Source organism: Bubalus kerabau, chromosome 9 (assembly GCF_029407905.1).
Source record: "Bubalus kerabau isolate K-KA32 ecotype Philippines breed swamp buffalo chromosome 9, PCC_UOA_SB_1v2, whole genome shotgun sequence".
NCBI lineage: Eukaryota > Metazoa > Chordata > Mammalia > Artiodactyla > Bovidae > Bubalus > Bubalus kerabau.
Window position 1 is genome coordinate 48,346,238 of NC_073632.1, and position 19,621 is coordinate 48,365,858.

Genomic DNA, 19,621 nt, shown 5'->3' on the forward strand with positions numbered 1-19,621 from the left:
GAGCGACTTCACTTTCACTTTTCACTTTTATGCATTGGAGAAGGAAATGGCAACCCACTCCAGTGTTCTTGCCTAGAGAATCCCAGGGATGGGGGAGCCTGGTGGCTGCCGTCTATGGGGTCACACAGAGTCGGACACGACTGAAGTGACTTAACAGCAGCAATATCAGCTTATTTGGGAGCTCATACTTCCGTATGCTAACTAGATCTAAGAAAGAAAACCTGTTTCTAAGTTAATGAGCTCTTATGTTTTTAAAAAGAGAGAGGAAAAAAATAGTGACAGAGGAGAGAAAGAAGGGATAAATAGACCTTTTGGAGACTGTGATAAAATAATCTTGGTTTTTCCTTCCCCTTCTGTGATTAGCCATCTCTGTGTCTCTTCTCAGTGTTAAACCCAGATCCCCTTAAGACTCACCTGTAGATCTCCTCAGTCTGTTATTCTCTTAAGTGGTGTCATCTTTGACCAATGGCTTCAGTTATCATCAATATGCATTCACAATCCCAGAGCCTCTTTTCTGAGTTCATATCAGTTGATTCAACTGCTTCCTAAACATGGCCACTTTGGTTCCCCCTTGAAAGGCAAATGGGGTTCTCCTACAGTGCTCTTTACCTTGATAAATGGCAGGTCCTAATAGGTATTAAGTACTTATTTGCTAAGTGAATGAATGAATCAATCAATCAATCAAACCTACTGCACAAACCAAAAAACCTAATGACCATCCTTGGTAAGGCCTTTTTTCCATATCCAACTCCTCTCTATTTTACTTCCTAAACATTTCCTAGATTCATCTCATTTCCAAAATTCTCCCAGCCACTACTCTCTAAGCCACCAATCTTTGCCTGGATTGCTACAGTCGCCTCTTAACAATCAGGAACACACAGATACAGTACAGACAGAAGTCGGGCAATCAGTATCAATGGTTTATTAAACTAACTGATAAAGTTGGACTAAGAAAAGGGAAGAGAACATTTACTAAATGTCAACTCTATGCCAGACACTGATCTAGACACATTACATATTCCACCTCACTTAATCACCACAGTGACCCATTTTCATAAAAGAAACTCAGCTGAGCACACGGCATCAGGGAGCCACTCCTGGTCACAACCTCTGCTTTGGTTGGTCCCAAAAAGCAGAGAACAATGATAAATACAAAGAAGAGTGTGACGATGGTGATGATCACAGCGTAATGGGAAATATTAAGCACTTTGTGCATGATCTCATTGCAAGTGTCGCCACCCTCCCATGAAGCAGGGACTATCATCACATTTGCAGATAAAGAAACTGAGCCACACAGGACTTAAAAGTACTTGCTTAACGTAAAAAACCCCAAAAGTGGCAGAGTGTTTATTTAATTTACTAAACAGCAAGTTAAAAGAACTGGTGAAGATATAGTGCTAGAAAAGACAAACCACTCCTGCCCTCAGGGGTCTGGTAGTGAACTTGAGGAGCTTGTCTCCAGGATCAGATCTGTTTTTTCATCCCGGCCCCACCCACTGGTGGGAATCCCCCAGCAATTTCAATCCCATTTCTAAAGGGCGCATTTCAAGCACAGGTCAGGCTGCCAGCCTCTTCCACATGCCCATAGATACCCAGTTCTCCTCCAATAGGATACCAGGAGGAGATGCTTTAGTGCTTATACTAATTTGGTCCCAATATTTCTCTTACAAAGTCTTAAAGGCATGAATACAAAGATTATTTTTACAAGGCCTAATCTAGTACTTACAATTTTATAACTCCATCTGGGCACCTGGAACAGAACTGCTGGCTGCTCTTGTCTTGTTTGTGTTGACTCTGCCCCAGCTGCACAAATCTACAAGTTATAATGTGTAAAAAAAAGTAAGCTAAAGGAACTACCTGCCACAAATTCAGTAGATCACACAAATTGTATGGGTGTTTGAATGACAGTAATATACTTCTATCAGAAAAGCACACAAGAGGACCGTGTGTGACACAAGACTTGGTTTATAAATGACTGCCTGATGTTAGAGTGGGTTTATGAGAATAGAGGAGGAGGAAATGCTTAAAATTTAAGTCATAACCATGGATATAAAAATGAAAGAAAATGTTTACTTTGTTGCATTCTGTTTACTCAAACGTGATATAGAACCTGAGCCGAAATGTTCCCGAGGCCAGGAATTTGACCATAACCCCTTGCGGGTCTGAGGGTGACCACAGCGGGAAGCAGAGGGAAACAAGGGGAGGGGGATGGTGCTTGGCTGAGACAAATGACAAGGAAACAGCAGGATCAGGCTAGAGACCCAGCTCCTAAAGCAAGGATGCTGCTAAAATCCCAGGACAAGGACTTGGTTCCTCAGGACCACAAGAATCCCCACACGTACACCAGCCACTACTAAGGGTACTTTCAACAGAGACAGAGGGGGCTGAGGAGACCACCTGCTGAGCTTCACTGGCCCACCACACCTCCTCAGAGAAGCCTCCAACAACACTAAACCGGACTTGTAGCTAAAGGCCAGGGCAGGCCCCAGGCTCACTCAGCAAGGCGAGAGGATGCCTAGCAATGGGCCGCTGATATTTCTCAAGTACACCCATCTGAGGTGTGGCCTGTGCTCCATGCATCCATCTGACCCTCAGGGATGCAGCCTGTAGTTTTTATTAGGTTTTTTAAAGGTCAGGAAAAGTGCTTCAGAAACTACCAATTATTAAATCATTACAGTGCTATGAAAAACTTTTAAATTAGCTTAGTCTTGTCCAGCTTCTATCTTCAGCAAGTGAACATCATTGACATGCATACTTATGCTCTCTGCAGTAAGTAGAGTCATATTGGTCACTAACTCCAGATAATTCATTCTTCTAGACCATGTTGCTTAGAGGTCTACTTCAACTACTATTAGAGTTGAGTGACAGAGTGTGGCAGCTGCTGTGAATGTACTGTGTGTCCAGGACTGAGGAGGGTGCGGCTGAGTTCTGAATGGACTCAGTTGACTTCCAGTAGGACAGTATACATAGTCATACCAGTGCGTCTGCAGTTAAGAAATGCTATATATTTCTATATTTTACATATTCTACAGCAGATCTTACTAATTTGAAGTAGAGAACAAAAAATAATCAGTTCAGTGGATTCTGCAAAACAAATACCCTCCTTAAAAAAGACCTGAAGACTAGTACTCATTTATATTACATTTTACATAAGCCAAACTTACATAAGTGGGACCATGTTCATTTGTTAAATAATTACGAATTCTTAATACATATATTAATACTAGGTTGAGGCGGTGTTTAAATGGGTGTTTAATCCTTAGGTTTTTGAGGATTTGGGGGTGAGGAATTCTTTAGAGAATCTGATAACTATTAATCTCTGCAAACACACACAGACACATTTTTAGGTACGTGATTTTATGGATACCTTTTGGTAGATCTCCACCTTTTAGCTAGATCTTCCTAATAAAAGTCTATAACACTCTGAATTGGTACCTTTTCATCACTGCTTCCTTTTTCCTCCCCAGTCACCACTCCCACCAGGGCTACATCCACCCCCTCCACCCACCCCAAGCTAAATTGAATACAAAGTCCTCAACTGTCAATATCCCAAGTTCATTTTGTAAGAAGGTACTTGATCTTGAGAATTTGTTAATGCAGGAATGCAGAAATGCATTTGAACTTCAGTTTGCAGTTTATATTCGGGCAGTGAAAATATGTGTAAGTATCATAAACTTTTATCATTCAGGGGCCCAAGAGTCTCAGACAGTAAGAAGGGTTTTTAATTCCAAATATAAGTTGTTTCAGAATCTGACCTAAATGCTACTATTCCAAGTGGAAGTCACTTCCTTCTGTATGGTTGACTACTTTCAATTTTTAAAAGTTATATTAGATGTAAGTTATTGTAATACATTTGCATTTGTCCTTAATTTCTCTTGAAAATACCTTACCTTAAATAAATGGAAAGATCTTCTTCTGAGAGGCCATCTGAGAGGTTGATTCCATACACCTCTTTCATGGGCTGGACTACATTCTGGGGTCAAAAATAAGGGAATCAGGAAGAGTTCTTAGACATCTAGCACATTAATAATTTCCAAAAATGAAGAAAACAACCCTGTGAATTTTCCCATAAAAACCATCACAATGTTTCAATGTATTCATTAAATTTCTCAATGATTTTTTAAAATTTTTATTTCATTTTCACTAAAATAGATTACAGATAAAACTTAGTTGGTAGTTACTAATTGCTTTTGTATAATGCAAGAGTTGGCAAACATTTTCTGTGAAGGGTCAGGCAGTAAATACTTTATGTTCTTTGGGTCACATCATCTCTGCCACAGCTGCGTAATTCTGCTGTTACGGGGTGAAAGCAACCATAGATAACATATAAACAAATTGGTATGGCTGTAAATAGGTATGGCTGGTTGTAAATTAAACTTTACTTAGAAAAAATGGCAGCAAGCTGCTTTGGTCAATAGGCTGCACTTTGCCAATGCCCAGAATAACAGATTTAGTTCCCATACCATTACATTTTATTTGCCATGTCTACCTCAAATGACTTCTGGCTCTTTCTAGAAATCCAGTTCCCCTAAAGCTAAATTTGATTTTTCTATTGTTCACTTGCCTTTTGTTTTCCCTCAATATACTATCAATATCAAATTCAACAGGATGAACTTCCCACTGGGATTAGGCAGAGATTGTGAGGCCCAGGTGCAAACCCTGCATTCCCATAATGTGCTAAGCAAGGGAACAAATAGACCTCAAGTGGACGGGTTGCTCAAAGAGGGACAGGATTCGCCTTAAGAATTCTGAAGGGAGAAGAAATTTACTACTACACGTGGAAGCAAAAATACCGATTTCAGAAACCATTTTCAGTAATATCTTTGCCAAATGTATTTGTCTCTGCAGCACCTCCAACACCACGCATGAGAATGGTGGAGTGAGGTGATGTGACTCTTCCTGGCTCTCAGCCTTTCGGCTGAAAGCGGGATGCTGCAGCTGGTTGTCCAGAGCCTCACTGGACAGCAGCCTCTCCTGGGTCCCTCACCTCTGTCACTTTGGCACTGTCGCCCAGGTCGGTCATCTTCACTGGGGTGGAGCGCTGGGACACGGAGCCCTCCTCCTCTCGGTCGGTCCCGGAGTCGTCTTCCGAGCTGCTGGACACGGCCTCCTCGCTGGGCGGCGGCGGGGCACTGGCGGCTGTTTTCCGCTGTAACACAGCTTCTTCTCTGTTGCTCTTATTTCTTTAAAAAGATGAATATGGATGTGAAGCATCTATAAACCAAACCCTCAGTGCTCACCGCGTATCACTCTGTCCCAAAGCCTTAGTCCTGGAGAAGTGTTAAGAAAATGACTGTGAGAAGCTAGCGTCTGGATTCAAGTTGTGCTGAAGGGAAAAGTTTAATAGTTTATCATGTACATGTACTGACCTTCTATGAATTTAAGCTTGCTATGAATTCAGAAAATAAGTAAGTATGTGCTTGCAGTGTGCAGAAAAGCCTTTCTACCACTTGGCTACTGTGTCTTCCCTTTTGGTAACTGAAATCAGGATTTTCAAAATTTATAGTACAGTAGAAGACTGTTATATCTGAGATATTAGTGAAATTACCTATAACTTGTAGAAGCATCAAGAAAGGGTCGATAGCCAAATCCATGTGTGTTTCTGGCCTTCCTATGAATTTTTATCAATCACAGTGGCAGCTAATTAACTTGTACCGAAGTAATGAGCAACTGATGAACATAAACTAAGATTTTAAATTGTTTTAAAACAATTTAATTAGTAAATAACTATGTTTGCTGATGATGTCTTCTAATCATAGAGAGTGGATGAGGGGAAACAGAAAAAAATATACATTATTTGCTTTTATTTCATTGCCAAATTTGACAGTAGTCAGAATACTGTTTTTTTCTTAATTAAAAAAATGTATGGTAATATTTTTGTATTTTATGAAAAATATTTAATATAGTTAATATTCTTACTTGAAAAAATTATCTGCAAGGGACTTGAAATATTCTACATTTTCTAGAAAAGAAATATGTAATACTATCTAACCATGGGTTAGATATTAGAGAAAATAAATTCATTTCTGACTTCATGAAACTAAAAATTAAAGTTGATACATTTCAGAACTATACACTAATATAAATGGTTATCTATGTATTTGTCCCAGGAACACTTTAAATTCTAAATGTCCTGAGGACGTTCCTTCTTTTAAATTCCTCATAGCACCTGGTCCAGGACACATATTTAAGCCACATAAGTGGTGTATCTGGGAAATAGTAATATCAGTATATATCTCATTGTATAAGTCACACATGTAGTTATAATCCAATTAAGACCCTGTACACACTCCCAAATACAATTAGGACTCAAAATCCACGGTCTGGCCAGGGCCTAGGAGAATTCTCATCCCTGGGATCACTCAGGTCAGCAGCAGTAACAGAGATGCGCACACTAGGACACATTTCATTCCAGTCTCAAAGCATAAAGATTTAACCGTGGTTTGTTCTCTTCCTTGTACTGCTGTATACAATAAAATAACAGTCATCCCACACACAATGTTAACATAGTACACAGAAAATCTATTAAGGCCTCTGTTTGAGCATTTGCTTTAATGTTTTCTCTGGGTGCCAGCAAAAATAAACACAACAAATACACATTTTTACCTAAGTCTTTTATGTTGTGGTAAACAGAGGATATGGAGTTATTAAAGGACATACATAACATCTGCTACCTAACTTTATGCCATCTACGAAACATCTAATTTAAGTAAAATGTACTGTGTTGCTGAAATTCCCATAAATTCTACTTTAAGCGTCAAACATGTTTTAATAATCCCAGTTTTATAAATAAGCTATCTGTATAGATGCAGTGGGCTTCCCAGGTGGTGCTAGTGGTAAAGAACCCACCTACCAATGCAGGAGACATAAGAGACACAGGTTCTGTCCCTGGGTCAGAAAGATTCCCTAGAGGAGGAAATGGCAACCCACTCCAGTATTCGTGCCTGGAGAATCCCATGGATGGAGGAGCCTGGCGGGCTACAGTCCATGGGATCACAGAGAGTCAGACATGACTGAAGTGACTTAGCATGCCCGTGGATGCAGTGTATATACTATGCTGTAAACTATTTGACTTGAAGTTATTAGTTTTGAGTGAAAGTGCTATATTATTTTTATGTGAATCTTTAAAATTTTATTCTACATGTAAATCTTACCCCAATACCGATTTTCCGGTTTCATCTGGCTTACGTACAGTAAATGGACTTGGATCAATACCAACGGTCTTAGGCATGAAGTCACTGAAGAAAGGGGAAAAAATTCCATGTGAATCACTGTCCATCCAGATGGTGTCAGCTTCCCTCTCTATTCACATTCTTATACTGTTCCTTCTTAGCCTTCAGAGGTATATATATTCTAAGTGAAATACTCAGGGGAGTTTAGGTGATCTGGGCCATAAGACCCCATGAATTAATGGCACTTGGTAACTTCAGTGTTAGCAGTCTTCACTGTGAATTTTCTCTGATTAAGAGGCCCAACGATTTTGAATTCAAGATTTTGTTTTCTGGAGCAGAACTGATATCTGAATTACTATTAAGATTCATCTCTGGTTGTATATCATGATTCATTTTCAAGTAAAATTAAACTCATAAAACTGATGGCAAGACACTAAGCTGCTCGGTTTTATAGACAATGTGTTTATTACACTATACCACCTAAGGAGGCAGGCACAATTATCAAAAACACAGTGGTATGAATTGAAGTATCAACATCTATCTCATTAGTCTGGAGTTAATTCATTATAACACTGGAACACTTTAAATAGAAACTGTTAATTTACCACTTACTGTGATAAGCTGAAGCTACTTCCTCATGATACAGGGGCTACCTTACTATTACTGCTGATGCCAGACAAAACTCCTTAATAGATGCCAAATAAGCAATCGTTACATGATGTATGCAGATAAGACTCATAACTTCTGGCAAGGATACTGTTCCAAGCATGTGACTCAATATTACATTTTTTGAAGGAAAAGAAAGTAATATTGAATCTGACTCAAAATGCCTATTTAACAGTTTGAAAATGCTCCTTTCAAATGTAAGTGGTTTAATTCTTTTTTTTTTTTTTAATTTTATTTTATTTTTAAACTTTACACAAATGTAAGTGGTTTAATTTTTCCTTCTTTTTGAACTACTCAGTTGATCCTCATGATTTATGGATGACACATTTGAGAATTTTCTACTCACTAAAATTTATGTATAACCCAAAGGAAAATGACGATAACCTCACAGTTAAAACTGCTAAACTTTAACAAGTATAACTGAAAATCAAGCAAGTAAAAATTCCAAACTTTCTATCTGAAACCAAAGAAAAATGTAGAGTGATTTTTAGGAAACAAACCATGAAATATGTTTCACCATGTACTATATTAAGTTTAGGCACACATATATCACATTTGAAGAAAATGTGAAACACAAAAGGTAAATACAAGAATGCAAACTTTAGTATAAAACATAATGGTCAAAAACTGATTTTCTGAGCCTAATTTTCTTAATCTAGACCCATCATTTTCCTAAAAGGCCCCATTAAAGTCCAAAAGAGACAGAAAAATGAAGTATGTTCAAAGGTGACAGACCAGGATGGAGAGCTGTCCAACAATAGAAGGACTGCCTCCTGAGTAATGGGCTCCCAACTGCAGAAGGAGTTTCAGAGGTTGGACAACCACCTGCAGGAGGCATGCAGAACAGTAAAGGAAGACACAGCTAAACAAACTGGGAAAACCACAGTTCCCCAATGCTTCCAGTTTCAGAGAATTCACAGCATACCGTGCTGAACTCGTCATAGCCAAGCAAAAGGTGTCATCAAAGCTACTCAGCTCGTACGGTCGAAAGAACTCATTGTGGATGTCAATCTCCTCTTCATATTTGTGAAATTTCTTCACTACTAACTTCTTTAAGTTCGCAGCACAGATAACTAAGAGAGATACTGCCTGTTACTCTTAAAAGTCTTCAGATTACATCTCATAAACATTTCTGTCATGGCAACTGTGTTCACAGAGAGTACACTGAACGAGGCTCAGATCGTGCCTCTGGCTTTTACACACTTGGAGCTGAAACCAGACACGTGCACAAAACATACACAGCAAAGCTGAGCAAGATAATCGCTAAGGAGGCAGAGGCCTCTGGAAGCTGGGGTGGGAGTGGGGAATTATTTAAGAAATCAAATCACTCAATTCTTTAAATTCCTTTTTTCTCTTAAATAAACACCCTCTGCCTTAGAGATAAAAATTATGCAGCTATTTTATTAAATTTTCCATTGTATTTCAAATCCTCTTTATTATGGGCAACATTAGGTTGTTAAATTCCTCTCTTTTTTCCTAGAACAACTGAATCTTCTTAGCAGCTGTATGATTTATGATTTTGTCCAGAATTTCAAGGTAAAAAAATGCTTTTTAAAAGATAATTAATAATTTGTGAAGAACTTATTTGCAATCTTCTTACTTTATGGCCTGCCCCATACCATCCAAAAACGGGATGGTCAAATGTGACTAGATGGAATCTTCAACTGGAGTGTTCCAGATTGGCAATAGATCATCGCATCCTTTCACAACTGAGAAAACTGGCTTGTCCATGGTCAGAAGAATCAATAACAGAATCAAGAATAAACTCTATTTCAAACTGATCAATTATTTAAACTTGGAAACATTGCTCTAATATGTTAAAATACATCTGAAGGTATTCTTTGAATGTAAAAACTTTACTGCCTTTCTGACAAATTAATATATAATTTAATCTTCAGTGACTAAAATATAGTTTTATACATACATCTGTACCTTTTTCACTGCTTAGATATAGGGAGAGTTTTTATTTCTCCTTGTGAATGGGTCCTCACTTCCTCCCCTATTCCCCCCAAATATGTAGGAATATATTAAGTACTAATTTTAAATGATGAAATAATATATCCAGTAAACATCTGAGTGACATACCTTATAACTGGTAAGACACAATACAAGGTATTGGCCTATTGAGACAAAAGAAGTATAATACAATCTCTACCCTTTAAAAAAAGCTGTCTAAGACGTCATAATCTCCTATCTATTACATAACCCTGAATAGTCATTCATTTCTTCCAAATAAAATGTTATATGAAACGAATGCTTCAAGATCATTTAATAATAATTTCCAAATAGGTTGGCATAAAAACTAAAGGAGAAACAGCGTACCTACCTTCATCATAGGGCAGTGGTAAATGTTTTATTACCTCTGGTGTCCACCAGTAAGTATAACTATTAAAAAAAAAAAAAAAGAATTAAAATGCGCCAAATGTAAATGTTGGTTTTCTACAATTCACTAGATAAAATGTGTTATCTAGACAAATGAACTATGGTGGGGGGTGGTTAGTACTAGGATAACAGGAAAGGCTGCTAAAGTTTTGCTTGAGACTGAAGTTATGCTTTAGAGCAGTGCTTCTCAAAGGCAGCATACACATGAATCACTTGAAAATCCCGTTAAAAGGCAGATTCTGATTCAGTAGGTGGGGCCTGAGATTCTACATTTAAGACAAGCCCCCGGTGATATCAAAGGGGCTGGTCCTCAGACTACTTTTTGAATAGCAAGGCTTTAAAGCATGGGAAAAAAAAACAACAACAACAGAAAAGGGATAAGTCTGCTGCTTACAAAGAATTCATTCAGTCTTTCACCATTTATTAAGCACTTACTGTGCGTCAAACACTGTTCTACGCTTTAGAAATGCCATGTTGAAAATAAAGAGAAAGTAGAGCTACAGTATTGTTCCTATCTTTACCAGCACAAGTTTCATGCTGGAAAGAGAAATACACAAGGTAAGAGGGAACTGTGCACAGCCCAAGAGGCGGAAGGAGACAGCACAGCATCTCTGGGAGCACTCAGGTGTCCTGGTACAGCTGCACTCAATACTCTTTTTAAAGAGCAGAACCGACACTGGAAATGGGCAAATGCAGTCTTGATGTTCAAAAGCGAGAGGGTGAAAGACTCCAAAAACTATACAGCAATGAGTGTGATGTCAATGCAGGCAAGATAACAAATCAAGTATTTACTAGAGATGGGAGTAACCTAAGAAGATGACCAGTGACTTCTATGAATCCACATCTATTCATAAAAACAAGCCACACCAGGCTATTCTCATTTCCTTTTCTAAAAAAATCAGATTATCAGATCAAAGGAATGAAAAAGACATGGGCTAACTCATTTAAAAGGGTGTATGTGTGTTAGAGAAAGAACTCACCCAGGAGCAAGCACAGGCATAAATTCTAATGACGGCAGACAGAATTGGCAGAGGAGGAAAGCAGAGAAGGTATCAACGCACATATAAATAAATAACTAAAAAACAGTTACTTAGGAAAAAGAAGAAAACATTATAAAGAACATGTTTTAACTCAGAATGCACCATATGGAGAAAAAGAATTAAGAGAAAATTAAGAGATCAGGCCATAAATTTTTAAAAAATATTACTAAACTGTATCCTTATGCAAAATAAAGCTTAACAATAGTTTTCAAAAAGACTAGAGTCATCAAGACAGTATTGTACTGGCACAAAAACGGAAATATAGACCAATGGAACAAGATAGAAAGCCCAGAAATAAACCCACACACCTATGGGCACCTTACCTTGGACAATAGAGGCAAACAATGGGAAAGAGACAGTCTCTTCAATAAGTGGTGCTAGGAGAACTGGACAGCTATGTTAAAAGAATGAAATTAGAACACTTCCTAATACCATACACAAAGATAAACTCAAAATGGATTAAAGACCTAAATGTAAGACCAGAAATTAAAAAACTCTTAGAGGAGAACATAGGCAGAACACTGTATAACATAAATAACAGCAAGATCCTCTATGACCCACTTCCCAGAGTAATGGAAATAAAAATAAACAGGTGGGCCTAATTAAATTTAAAAGCTTTTGAACAGCAAAGGAAACTATAAACAAGGTGAAAAGACAACCTTCAGAATGTAAGAAAATAACAGCAACTGAAACAACTGACAAATGATTAATTTCCAAAATACACAAACAGCTCATAAAACTCAATACCAGAAAAACAGCCCAATCAAAAAGTGGGCAGCTATGGAAGATGGTATGGTGATTCCTTAAAAAACTAGGAATAAAACCACCATATGACCCAGCAATCCCACTACTGGGCATATACCTTGAGGAAATCAAAATTGAAAAAGACACAAATACCCCAATGTTCACTGCAGCACACTCACGATAGGTAGAACATGGAAGCAACCTACATGTCCACTGACAGATGAATGGATAAAGGAGCTGTGGTACATATATACAATGGATTACTCAGCTATAAAAAGGAATGCATTTGAGTCAGTTCTAATCAGGTGGATGAACCTAGAGTCTATGATACAGAGTGAAGTTAGTCAGAAAGAGAAAGAGAAATATTGCATACTAATACATATACATGGACTCTAGAAAGATGGTACTGATGAGTTTATTTTCAGGTCAACAGTGGAGAAACAGACATAGAAAACAAACTTAAGGACATGGCTTGGAGGGGAGGAAGAAGGGGGTGAGATGTATGGAGGAGTAACATGGAAACTTACATTACCATATGTAAAATAGATAGTCAGTTTTGCTGTATGACTCAGGTAACTCAAATAGGGGCTCAGTATCAGCCTAGAGGGGTGGAATGGGGAGAGAATGGGAGGGAGGTTCAAGAGAGAAGGGACATAGGTATACCTATGGCTGATTCATGTTGATATTTGGCAGAAAACAGCAAAATTCTGTAAAGCAATTTCCTTCAATTAAAAAATAATTTTTTTTTTTTAAAAGTGGGCAAAAGACTTCAACAGACATTTCTCCAAAGAAGAAACACAGATGACTAATGTGCTAAGTCACTTCAGTTGTGCCCAACTCTTTGTGACCCTATGGACTGTAGGCTGCCAGGCTCACCTGTCCATGTGATTCTCTAGGCAAGAATACTGGAGTGGGTTGCCATGCCCTTCTCCAGGGAATCTTCCTGACCCAGGGATTGAACCCGTGTCTCTTAGATGACTAATAAACACATGAAAAGATGCTCAACATTGCTTATTATTAGAGAAATGCAAATCAAGCTGCAATGAGATATCACCTCACACCAGTCAGAATGGCCATCATCAAAAATCCACAAACAATAAATACTGGAGAGGGTGTGGAGAAAAGGGAACCCTCTTGTACTGTTGGCGGGAATGCAGACTGATACAACCACTATGGAAGACAGTACAGAGATTCCTTTAAAAACGAGAAATAAAACCACTATATGACCCAGCATACTATACGATCCCCACTACTAGGCATATACCCTGAGGAACCCAAAATGAAAAAAGACACATGTACCCCAATGTTCACTGCAGCACAATTTATAATAGCTAGGACACAGAAGCAACCTAGATGTCCATCAACAGATGAATGGATACGGAATTTGTGGTACACAGATAGAGTGGAATGTTAGCCATAAAAAGGAATGCATTTCGGTCAGTTCTAATGAAGTGGATGAATAGAGCATATTATACAGAGTGAAGTAAGTTAGAAAAACAAATATTGTATATTAACATCTATGTATGGAATCTAGAAAGATGGTACTGATGAACCTACTTGCAGAGCAGCCATGGAGATGCAGACATAGAAGAAAAGCTTTATGGACACGGGCTGTGGGGAGGGAGAGGGTGGGATGAATGGAGACAGTAGCATGGAAACATATACACCACTGCCATTTGTAAAACAAATGACCAATAGGAATTTGCTATATGATCCAGGGAACTCAAACCAGGACTCTGTGGCAACCTAGAGGGGTGGGAAAGGGTGGGAGGTTCGAGGGGGGTTCAAGAGGGAGGAGATATATGTGAACCTATGGCTGATTCATGTTGATGTATGGCAGAAATCAGCACAATATTGTAAAGAAGTTATCCTTCAATTAAAAGTAAATAATTTTTTTTATAAAGTCCAACTCTTCTAAGTGGGTCTCAGAAGGAAAGAAGCCCAAAGAAATACCTGCTCTGGGGAAGCTGGGCTGAGATGGGTGGAGGAGGAAAGCATCTGAGAGGACTGAGCCCAGGACTGGGAGGCATCACCTCCCCCACCAGCACATTCACCCAGGGGAAGAGCACCTGCACCGGGACAGAAATCTGCTTCCAGACCAGGTATCAGAGGACAGGCGATGGCAGATGGGCGCCACTTCCGCCTCTGCATAAACACCTAGAAAGTCAGCTTCTTTTCTCTTTTTCACTCTCCAGTATTAAGAGTATTCAATTCCACTGGCTCACATAGAAAGGTTAGGAAGATTTTAAAAGGCTCTTTAACTCCACTAGTAAACTTGGGAGCTCTCTGAAATAACATATATGGATCTGAGCAAAGCAACTGATATATGTGAACAAGACAGAGACATGTGGGCAGGATGATAGGACAGTCAAGTGTTGACAGCATGGTTAGTTACAGCTGTTGAAATGATTCCAATCAAAAATCATGTAACAGTGTCAAGGTAGAGGGAGTTGTTGGTTGGTAGCCCACAGGGCTCTGCTATCTATCCTATTCTGTTTAAGGACTCACCCTATTTCATCAAGGACTTACATTAGGATCAAGATAGCCAACTGATTAATTCTGAAGAAGCTACAAAGCTAGAGGAAATAGCTAATAAATAGGATACGTGTTTACGTATTTTTTCTGGAAGCAGGCAAAGCATATACAGGCAAGACAAGATGGCAGAGATAAGGCATGGCAATAGGGCATGTTAAAAAGACTTGGGAATTCCAGTGGATAGAAGCCCAGAGAATTAACATTACGATAGCATTGCTGCAAACAATCAATGTAACTTTGTGCTTCATGATAAAAAAACAGATTACCCAGGACAAGGGGAATGATGGCACCAGTGGTCCCACAACACTTGGCACAAATTAAACCAAAGTCGGACTACTACTGGACCCAGGTTTGAATTCCAGTTTAAAAAGAGCACCGACATAAACTGGAATACAGAAGAAAGCCTTCTGAACGCTAAACAGACTTAAAACCACAGTACAGGAGAAACAGTTAAGAAAGTGGAGCTATTTAACCTGGAGAAGAAGAACTTTGAGAATGTGTGAACCTGTCTTCAAATATTTAAAAGACCATCAAGTGAATGAGAAAACTGTGTTCTTAAGGTCTCAGGGGATTAAACTAAGAGTAGTAGGTAAAGTTACAGGCAAACGGATCTCGGCATGATATGAGAAAGAATAATGTGAGTGAACTGTCCAAAAACGACTACCTCTCAACCTGACAGGTGCTGGCTGACAAACCAACGCCAGCCAAGCACAGTACAGCTGAGCCCCACCTGGGAAGACACAGAGGGAACGCATATATCAGACAGAAAATAGTGCAGGAAACCTCTCAACTCTGAGTCAAAGAGATAATTAATGTATAATGCCTAAAAATACCCTGGTGACTTTATTAACACTGATTCAAAAATGGCATCTGAGATGATATATGACATATTAACCTATTTCAGACTTCCCTGGTGGCCCAGATGGTAAAGCATCTGACTACAATGCGGGAGACCCAGGTTCGATCCCTGGGTTGGGAAGATCCTCTGGAGAAGGAAATGGCAACCCACCCCAGTACTATTCAGAACAAAGCTTCAATCAGCAGTTTTGAACAGATTCATAAACGTGGGATTTTGAGTCACAAAAGTAGTTATCTCGAGAGAACTGGTTTGGATGAATTCCGGGCAAAGCTAGTTTATCCCCCCTTCCCTTATCATTTTATAAAAATACTATTTTAGAATAAGTCATTGGTAAACAGTGTAAAATACAGATGGTCACAAAGTTTGGAAACACAAATACATAATAAAATGTTCACTAATAGTATGTTATAAAATAGATCTTAATCATCCGAATAAGCACGATGGTATGGTCATTCACCTAGAGCCAGACATCACAGCATGTGAAGTCAAGTGGGCCTTAGGAAGCATTACTATGGACAAAGCTAGCTGAGGTGACGGAATTCCAGCTGAGTTATATCAAATCCTAAAAGATGATGCTGTTAAGTGCTACACTCAACATGTCAGCAAATATGGAAAACTAAGCAATGGCCACAGGACTGGAAAAGGTAAGTTTTCATTTCTAATCTCAAAGAAGGGTAATGCCAGAGAATGTTCAAATTACTGTATAACTGCACTCATTTCACATGCTAATAAGGTAATGTTCAAAATCCTTCAAGCTAGGCTTCAATAGTACGTGAACCAAGAACTTCCAGACGTACAAGCTGGATTTAGAAAAGGCTGAGGAACCAGAGATCAAATTGCAAACATCTGTGGGATCATAGAAAAAGCAAGAGAATTCCAGAAAAACATCTACTTCTGCTTTGACTGTGTGGATGACAACAAACTGTGGAAAATTCTTAAAGAGGTGGGAAAACCAAACCACCTCACCTACCTCCTGAGAAACCTGTGTGCAGGTCAAGAGGCAACAGTTAGAATGGGATATGGAACAATGAACTGGTTCAAAATTGGGAAAGGAGTTCATCAAGGCTGTATATTGTCACACTGCTCATTTAACTTGCATACAGAGTACACCATGTGAAATGCTGGACTGGATGAATCTCAAGCTGCAATCAAGATTTCTGGGAGAAATATCAACAACCTCAGATATACAGATGATACCACCCTAATGGCAGAAAGTGAAGAGGAACTAAAGAGCCTCTTGATGCAGGAGAAAGAGGAGAGTGAAAAAGCTAGCTTAAAACTCAACATTCAAAAAACCAAGATCAAGGCATCTGGTCCCATCCCATCACTTCATGGCAAACAGATGGGGAGAAAATGGAAATAGTGGCAGAGTTTATTTTCCTGAGCTCCAAAATCACTGCAAACAGTGACTGTAGCCGTGAAATTAAAAGATGCTTGCTCCTTGGAAGAACGCTATGACAAACCCAGTCAGAGCATTAAAAAGCAGAGACATCACTTTGCCGACTAAAGTCTGTATTGTCAAAGCTTTGTTTTTCTTTTTTTCCAGTAGTCATGTACAGATGTGAGAACTGGACCATAAAGAAGGCTGAGCACTGAAGAATTGATGCTTTTGAACTGTGGTGCTGGAGAAGATTCTTGATAGTCCCTTGGACAGCAAAGAGATTAAACCAGCCAATCCTAAAGGCATTCAACCCTGAATATTCATTGGAAGGACTGATACTGAAGCTCTAATACCTTGGCCACCTGATGCAGAGAGCCGACTCATTGGAAAAGACCCTGATTCTAGGAAAGATTGAGGGCAGGAAGGGAAGGGACAACAGAGGATGAGATGGTTGAATGGCATCACTGACTCAATGGACATGAATTTGAGTAAACTCTGGGAGACAGTGAAGGGCAAGAAGCCTGGCGTGCTGCAGTCCATGGGATCACAAAGAGCTGCACATGATTTAGGGAATGAACAACAAAAAATGAGTGATAAAATAATATTATCTAAGTTTCCAGACTTAATGGTCATTCGGATAAAGCATCAGCCTGCCATGCGGGAGACTCGGGTTTGATCCCTGGGTTGGGAAGATCCTCTGGAGAAGGAAATGGCAACCCACTCCAGTATTCTTGCCTGGAGAATCCCATGGATAGAGGAGCCTGGCGGGTTACAGTCCACGGGGTCGCAAAGAGTCAGACACGACTGAGCGGGTTCACTTCACTCACAACTAAGGAATGTAGTCGTTTTAAAGAACAATAACAATACTAGTATCTGTTGGACTACTGTGTGCTAAGGATTTATATGATCTCATCTGATTCTCAGAAAAACCTACAGGTCAGACACTATCAGTATCTCTATTTTACTGATGTGGAAACTGAGAATTGGACCGGTTATATGTCTTGTTTCCCGTCACACAGGTATTAACTGCGGGCAGTCCCTCCAGAGCTTGGCTACTTCCAGACTGTGTGGATCATGTGTCAGACCCAGTAGGAAGTACTTCCCATTCATATTTTATTTAATCCTTAAAGTGACCTATGAGGTGTGTGTAGTCATTTCCTTTCTATAGTTGGGAAAACAAGATTTCCAGAGGTTTAGAAACAGGTCTAAGGTCACACACCTGCAGAAAATCCTACTCAGCTCTACCCTAGCGTCCATGCTCCAGTCTGGTTATTGCCTCTGGCTAATTCTTCTGAGACTCAGCATACGGATTTAACCGTCATCAGTCATCAAAATAACTAGTATCGATGCACGATACTGGATGCTTGGGGCTGGTGCACTGGGACGACCCAGAGGGATGGAATGGGGAGGGAGGAGGGAGGAGGGTTCAGGATGGGGAACACATGTATACCTGTGGCGGATTCATTTTGATATTTGGCAAATCTAATACAGTTATGTAAAGTTTAAAAATAAAATAAAATTTAAAAAAAAAAAAAAAAAATAACTAGTATCGGTGGGTGACTAGAAGGGCCAAAATAAAGTACTGAAATTTATCCTACAGTCTTTATTAGTATTAGTTGTTGATGCCAAAAATCAATTTTTGGAATTTTCACATTCTAGAGAAAAACAAAACAAGGAGACCAAGTCAACTGTGAGAGCCACAGTACCTACTTTGATAAAAGTTTATTCTCAGTGGCAGGTGTTTAGTGTATTCATTTACTGTGCTGTCTAATCGGCTACATAACCTCAGTCAAGACACATTTTCTCTGCAACTCAGTTTCCTTTTTTTAATTTTAAAAATGGGAATGTAACATCAGCTTCCTTTTATTTCCACAAATAAGCACCAACACTGCCTGCCTCAGTTATGTAACTCTAGGTTTAACTTATGCTTGTAATTTACTAGCTAATTTCAGCAACAGAAAATTGAGTTTTGCTTGTTCTCCAAGTTGTATCTTAATAGCTTCAATACTTTAAGGTAATATAAAGTTTCAGAAAATCAACCATATTTACCCATAGTCAATTGCATCAACAAAGCTAAATATAGGTATTTACATTTATCTCTCATCAAATAAACATAATTAGCTCCAGATTTTTTTGTCAGCAAAAATTCATGGCAATCATTTATTAATATAGTGGAAAAATCAGCACTGCTTCATTTATAGGGAAAGTAAGGTCAAGCATTAAGCTGGTTATTCCAAGAAAATGTACTTAAAGGAACAAAACTGAGAAACATATAAACTCTGACATTTTCTTAATATTCGAAATGTTCCTGAAGTAATAGAGAATTTGGTAACATCTGTAACATTAGCACTTGCTAATTCACCAGTTGTTTGTGGTCTGTCCACACAATTAGCACCGACCAGCAATGAACCCTATAGTGTTTGCGAGGCACTGTTGCACAAAATGAGGGCTAGATCACACGGATGTTGTGAGAGGAGAGCCTTAGGAGCAGACTTGATGTCACAGGGCTCTGAGCAGAAGGGACCAGGCTCAAGTCTCATATGTGAAAAATGTTGCCCATTATTAGAACATGACTCTTCAATTAACAGTGCTAAAGAGTCCTCTCATTAAACCCTTACAATGACTCTGTAATGTGTGTCCTGTCATTTACATTGTGCAGAGGAGGGAAATGAGACTTAGAGAGGTTAAATAGTCCAAGGTCACACGGCTGCAGAGACACCAACTCAAGTCCCCTGACCCTGCGGCCTGTGCTACACAGGGAGTCTTGTCCAATCCTCAGGAAACAGTTCATTTATTTGGGGACTGCTGCTGCTGCTAAGTCACTTCAGTCATGTCTGACTCT

The 19,621-nt window shown here is 39.2% G+C and overlaps 1 protein-coding gene across 4 annotated transcripts in view; it reads right to left on the bottom strand.

The window, feature by feature from the left end:
* FIG4 (FIG4 phosphoinositide 5-phosphatase) overlaps positions 1–19,621 on the bottom strand; it is a 169,676-nt gene that overhangs the window by 51,130 nt on the left and 98,925 nt on the right. For 3 of the 4 annotated variants that reach the window (XM_055535229.1, XM_055535227.1, XM_055535230.1), the window contains 6 exons: positions 10,165–10,223; positions 8,764–8,911; positions 7,155–7,238; positions 4,988–5,183; positions 3,891–3,973; positions 1,727–1,813 (listed from right to left, as the gene is read on the bottom strand). In XM_055535229.1, coding sequence (XP_055391204.1) covers positions 1,727–1,813; positions 3,891–3,973; positions 4,988–5,183; positions 7,155–7,238; positions 8,764–8,911; positions 10,165–10,223 — 657 coding nt within the window. The remainder of the gene's footprint in view (positions 1–1,726; positions 1,814–3,890; positions 3,974–4,987; positions 5,184–7,154; positions 7,239–8,763; positions 8,912–10,164; positions 10,224–19,621) is intronic. The other variant, XM_055535228.1, reaches the window with a different exon arrangement.